We start from the raw sequence: 6691 nt of genomic DNA on the forward strand, positions 1-6691 counted from the left end.
ACCTATGTGAAGGACTAACCCCTCGAAACTAGATGATTATTGGTTCGGGAGTCAAGGTAACGATGTGGGAAGGTGTTAGGCACCCACAATCGCTGGTAAAACCAAACTTTACTTCTATTGAGGTGTAACGTGTTAAGATAGGCAAACGAAGAAAGCTTGAAAAATTAATCTACCAAGTTGGATTAAAAACTAATAACTATATGCTATAATAAAAAAAGATAACCTAATATGCAATGCTAAAGGAAATAAAAGAAAAAAGAAAGATGTCACCTTGTTTGGAATGTTGCCTCATACTTGATTGTAGATTGATTGATTGATTGATGATAAACTTGATTTTGAACTGATAACTGTGATTTTTGGATTGAAACAGGTGATTTGAGGAAAAAAACAACTTTTGGTGAAAAGAAGTTTCTACTCAAGATCGACAAGAAGAAAAAGAAGGCTAAAATGAAGAACTAGAAAGAAAAAATGAAGAACATCAAGAAAAAGAAGGCTATTAGCTCAATAACTAGGTCATTATTAACTCCGAATTCCTAGCTCTAGCTTGCTCTAGATTATTATTTTTTTATGGGTGAATGAGACCCATATTTATAGCTTTTGGGATGGATTTCAATATGGTAATGAGTTTGATCTAATGGTCGAGTGTTGATGAAGAAAAAATCCAATGGCTTGATCTCTTTTTCGGTTGCACCTCCTAACCGGCCCTTGATTCAAGAGGTGGGATAAGGGGTGCGATCTTGGCCCTTGGTTTTGGATATTTCAGATGGATTAGGGCAAAAATCAAGCCCTACACGTCCTTAATGAGCCCATAATCCAGGGTTTCCAAACTTGGCTCCAAAATGGCATATTCTCTAGAATATTCTTGATTTTAGGGATCAAATCAAATCAAACAATTAAGGAAGGTTCTCTAGGTTTTGGAGGCTAGAAAATGGGCTAGAAACCCTAATAAAAAGGTCCAACTCGAGCTGGATCCACAGTCCATGAGCACGGGTCCAAAATCCACAAAAAGGCCCACTTTGACCATATTTTCAAATACTGCAAATTCCCTTTGACTGGGTCAAAATTAGGCAAACTCTTCTTCACAAAAATTGTTAACTAATCCATTAGGAAGGTCCATGAACTCTTAAAAATACCCTTGGGTCGAAATCTTACTCCAAAAAAAACGTTGCACTCAACAGTGCGAACAACGGGCTGAAACGGGATATGGCAAGATTAGGGTTTCCAAAATCCAAAAGGAACCTAGGCAAGCTTGTACTCATTTCGAAGGATTTTTCAAGGGGAATTCAAATATGAAATAATCTCATCCAAAGAAAGAGTGGAAAAAACGAGATTTGGGCTCCAAAGGGTTACAGGGGCATTTTGGTCATTTTCAACTCAAAACTCAGAAAGCAACGAAACTTCAGCCATAGCTAGAACATGATGAGGAGAGTCTAAAGACGCTAAAAGAAGATGAAAAGAAAGAAGTTTGATATAGAAATGAAGACTCTAGAAAGCAAATCACCTTATATGATCAAATTTAATTCAAGGCAAAATCGTGAATGAATTATGCCTGAGGTGCAAAAATGGGGTGTCTACAGGTGCGGTGAGCCCAGAGAATATTCTCCAATTGATTTGGCCATTGGCTCTTATTCTTTTCAATCTTTTTCTTCAAGTTTTCCAAGATTGCTTTGTTCGGGCTTTACCGACCATTACTCGGCATCTTGTGGAGTAGAAAATGCGTGAATGATCTTCCACTTGGCTAGAAACTCTTTGACCGTTCTGCCTTTGAACTGGGGCCCATTATCCATTACTAATGTATGTGGCAACCCAAACCTGGTGATGATGTGGGTCCAGATGAAATTTCTGACATGTGACTCTTTGACGTGTGCTAAAGGAATAGCCTCGACCCACTTGGTGAAGTAGTCGGTTGCGGCTAAGACAAAGCGGAAACCCGTACTTTTCTGTGAGATGAATGGTCCCATGATGTCCATGCCCCACATGTGGAATGGCCATGGGCTGGCTATACTGATCAGTTCGCGAGCAGGTTGGATGATATTGTGGCCAAATGTTTGACACTTGACACATTTGAGGACGTATGCTTTAGCATCGATCTGCATACGGGGCCAAAAATATCCTTGTGAAATGGCCTTATGGGCTAAAGAGCGACCGCCGGCGTGATTTCCACATTCTCCTTCGTGGATCTCTGCGAAAACTAACTGACCCTGCTCTGGAGTGAGGCATCGCAAGTGTGGGCCACCAGCGGATTTCCTGAACAATTTGTTATGGAGTAAACAATAACGTCGTGCTTGATAGGGGATCTGCTTAGCCTTGGTGCGCTCCTCAGGGAGCGCGCCGTGCAGGATATAATCGATGATAGGCTGCATCCAAGTTTGACTCAGCTGACTGGCGGAGAGGGGGAATAGGTCGCTTATTGTCAAGGTGTGCTCGACTTGGTACGCAGGTCGATCGACTATTTCTATGAGTAGTTGTCTTGGGGTGCAGCTTGGGGTCTGGGTTGCGAGGTAAGCTAAACTGTCCGCATGACGGTTCTCGTCACACAAGAAATGATGTATGTGTACCTGCTTAAAAGAAGGCAATAATTGATGAACGACCTGAAGATATTTTGAAAGATTACCTTCATGGGTAGTGTACTCTTTTGCGACCTGGCGAACAAACCGGATTCGAAGTCGCTAAATACTTGAGCTGCGGACACCGAGCTGCAGCCCATATCTGAAGTCCCCCGATCGATTACTTTGTACTCCGCCTCATTGTTGGAAGTGGCAAAGTCGATGCGAACGGACTTTTCCATCACCGTTCCATCGGGTGAAACTAAGACAACCCCGATGCCGCTGCCGCCGGGATTGCTAGAACCATCTACAAAGAGAGACCGGGTGGATTTGATGTGCTCCTTCAAAACGGGAGGTCGGTCTCTTGTTCCCAATTGGGGTCATCAACGTGGAAATCCGGCTAGAAAAATCGGCAACGACTGTCCCCTTCCGGGAAATTCGTGGTACTTAATTCCGTGGTGTTCGCCGAAGTTCTTCGCCCAAACCGCCATCCGAAAGTAGTTTTGTTTTCTTTGTGGAGAATTTTCTTCAATGGGAGGTCGGTAAGAACTTTGATTTGATGCGCCTGAAAGTAAGGCCTGAACTTCCGTGCCGAATATAACAAAGCAAGTACTGCTCTTTCCAGGAAGGAGTAATTCTTTTTCGCCGTGGCCGCCTTGCTTGTGAAGTAGATCGGTTTTTCTGAATTGTTTTCCTCTTTGAAGAGAACTGAGCTGATTGCAAAATCGGATACTGCCAGATAGAGCCCCAGAGTCTCTCCATCTACAGGTTTAGCTAAGACGGGGGGCGTGGTGAGGTACTCTTTGAGAGTGGCTTAATGCTTGATGGCACTGATCGCTCCATGAGAACCGCCGCCTTTTAAGGAGTTACAAGAACGGGTCTACACTTATCGGATGCCCTTGATATGAATCGGTTGAGTGCAACGACCATGCCCGACAATTTCTGTATTTGTTTCTTCGCGGCGCTGGATCGGGCATGTCTAAGAACGCCGGATCTGGTCCGATTTCGCCGATCCCTCGGCCGGAGACACTTGATACCCTAAAACTTGCCGGAGGATGCTCCAAAAGGCATTTCTCTGGATTGAGTTTCATGCCCGTGACGGGCGTAATCGAGAACGCTTGCTTCAAGGCGGGCGAGGTGATCGCCGGCTTTTTGCTTTTGACGACCATATCATCGATGTAGACCTCCATGGTGTCGCCTAACATGTCTTGGAACATGTCGGTGACCCGGCGTTGATACGTTGCTCGGCGTTTTCAAGCCGAATGGGAGAACGTTGTAGCAATAGATCCCTTTGCTCGTTATGAAAGAGGTCTTCTCTTGATCTTCCCTCGCGAGTGGGATTTGGTTGTACCCATCGACGCTGGCCCATGAAGGAGAGAAGCTCATGACCCACAGTCCGGGTCGACAAGTCGATCGATCGCGAGGTAGGGAAAAATTGTCTTTTGAGTAGCCCGATTTACATTAAGTAAAATCGACGATAAAGCTTAACCGTTCCGTTCTTTTGGGTAATGCGCCCACGATGTTAGCGATCCACTCCGGATAGTCTACTTTTCGGATAAAACCGACTTGCTTGAGTTTGTCGACCTCGTCGTTGATGGCTTTTTGAAAACGCAGGGATAGTCGGCGGGGTCGTTGTCGGACTGGTCTAGCATGGGGATTAACATTTAATTTATGGCATGCGACTGCGGGATCTATTCCAGGCACATCGATATACGACCAAGCAAAAACATCTTTATTCATAGATAAGAAATTTACAAGGTGGGTTCTGATGGTGGGGTCGAGGTTAGCCCCTACATATACAAACTTGGGGTCGTCTTCGGTGCCAAGATTCACCTTTTCTTTTTCTGCCGCTGGAGGTTTTGCAACTGATGGCGAAGCACTGCTTGGCGACTCGCTATCGGGGGAGGTCTGAACACTTGGTGGGACGACATGACTGGTCGCTGAGGGTGGAGCGACCTGTTTGGCAACGCTGCCGGAGGTATCCGCGACCTGGGGAGTGGGACCTGGCTGCAAGCACATTAAGGGTGTGGCTGCGGCTGTCAACTGTGGCTGCCTAACATGAGCTGAGACGATCTCTGATACTTTGACTGATGAAGTTACTGTAGTGGGATCAATGCTGGAGGTCTTCGCTGGCGAATGAAGGACTTGGGGAGCAAGTGCGGGCATCTGCATTGGAGAGAAAATCTGCTTGCAAGAGCCCCCAGCGTTCTGCGTGGCAGTTCGTGGCTGGATTTTGGCAACTAAGTCATGTGCCGTTGTGTAGTTGGTGGGTTCAGGTGCGGCGGGAAGCAATTCACGAGCGGTCTCATTTGTTGACTTGACCTGGTTACAATGGTACGCTTCAAGTTGATTGCTTCTAAGTTCCATCATTCCTCGAGGTCCTGGGAAACGGAGAACTTGATGCAAAGTTGATGGTACCGCCTGCATCTGATGGATCCATCGTCGTCCGAGTATGGCGTTGTATGGCGACTTGCTGTCTAGAACGCAGAACCGTGTATTGCAGGTGATCTTGTCCTCTCTAGATCCCACCGACACTGGAAGTATAATATCACTAATGGGATCGGCCCTGGAACCATTGAACCCATAAAGGGGGGCGATCGGGTCTACGAGGACAGACTTGGGAAGACTCATCTCTTGCATGGTGTGATAAAACAAGATGTCACAGAACGCTGCGGGATCAAAGACGGCTTTGATCGCCGGGGCCGCTAATTTTGACATGGACGACCAATGCATCATTGTGAGGAAGGCAGACTTTGCTTAAATCGGCCTCCGTAAAAGTGATATCGCCTACGCTGCGACCTGAACCACGCGGGGCGTGAGCTGCCTGTGAAGTGAAATGATGGACTTCTTGGAGAGCGCCGACACGACGTCTTTTCTCTCTGGACGAGGTTACGGAATCGTCCGGGAAAGTAATCACATGAATAGTCCGATCATAGTCCCGATCAGATGAGTGCTGCCGTCGCTCGTGGCGCGACCGATCTCGTGGACGTCCTCTGCTGCGAGGACGACCTTGAAACTCTTGGGAGTGACGGCGAGGTGGAGATCGACTGCGGATTCGGCGAGCCATCAGTTTGTGTCTCAAGTCGCCGTCAGGAATGCTAGTGTACTGTTTGATATGGCCGGCTTCCACTAGATCCTGGAGATAGTGTTTAAGCCCCCAGCAAGCATCAGTTTCATGACATTTTGCGTTGTGAAATGCACAAAATGGCTTGTCAGGCCGATCTACTGGTTGCCTCACTTCGGGCCGGAAGAATGGGGCTCGCTTAATCTTACCCAGAATGTAACTGGGGGAGCGCATCAGGATAGCGAACTCTCTGCTGTTGTCTGATCGAGTACTGGCTTTTGGTGCAAGCGATCTAGCGCGCTTCTTTGCCCGTGGAGTACGATCTGAAACTGCTGCCACCTCTTGGTTCTCGTCTAAGCCGTGGAGTTTCAAAGTTTCCTGCAACTTGATATACTTGTCCACGCGAGCGTAAAGCTCGGACAGTGTCTCCGGGCGTTCCTTCATCAACGACCTGGAGAGGTCGGTGTTCCGCACTCGGCAAGCATTGGAAAAGGCCAATGTGGCGAAAGATTCTTTCAAGCCGCTTTCCATGCACAACAGCTCGGCCTTGAACCGTCCTAGGAATTCACGAATAGTTTCGTCTTCCTTGAATGATAATTGAAACAAAGAATCCAGATCTGCCTTCTTCCGCCTGTTGTGGACGTACTGGCTGGCGAACAAATCAGTAAGCTGTTCGAACGTTTTAATAGAATCAGATTCCAGTGAAAAGAACCAATCAAGAGCGCCATCCTTAAGGCTGGCTGGAAAATAATCTGCAATGGAGATGATCAAACTCGGGTGAGCTGTAAAGTGCCAAACTCGAATATAGCGAGCCACATCTTCGACCGCACGTCTTTGCGTCGTACACATGGAAAGCGTGGCTGGATAAAGTCTTGTGGAGAGGGTTTATTGAGGACCCTCTGCTGAACGGAGATGCGCTGATACGTCTTAAGCATCTTGTGCAATAACTGCGGTCGAATCCTTCTTTGGCGCTTGACCAATCCTTCGGGATAACTCGTTAATGGTTGATTAACGCCGTTGATGTTGTTCTCTGCTCCGTTGCCGACTGGTTGTTCTTTGGTAACTATCCACCTGGCAGTAA

General features: G+C 46.9%; 1 protein-coding gene across 1 annotated transcript; it reads right to left on the reverse strand.

The window, feature by feature from the left end:
* Positions 1-5223: 5223 nt before the first annotated feature.
* LOC147495552 (uncharacterized) lies at positions 5224-6459 on the reverse strand. Its single transcript, XM_086568405.1, has one exon. The coding sequence runs from the start codon at positions 6457-6459 to the stop codon at positions 5224-5226; it is 1236 nt and encodes a 411-aa protein (XP_086424531.1).
* Between the last annotated feature and the right edge of the window lie 232 nt (positions 6460-6691).

This window comes from Coptis chinensis, chromosome 6 (assembly GCF_015680905.1).
Source record: "Coptis chinensis isolate HL-2020 chromosome 6, ASM1568090v1, whole genome shotgun sequence".
Classification (NCBI taxonomy): Eukaryota; Viridiplantae; Streptophyta; class Magnoliopsida; order Ranunculales; family Ranunculaceae; genus Coptis; species Coptis chinensis.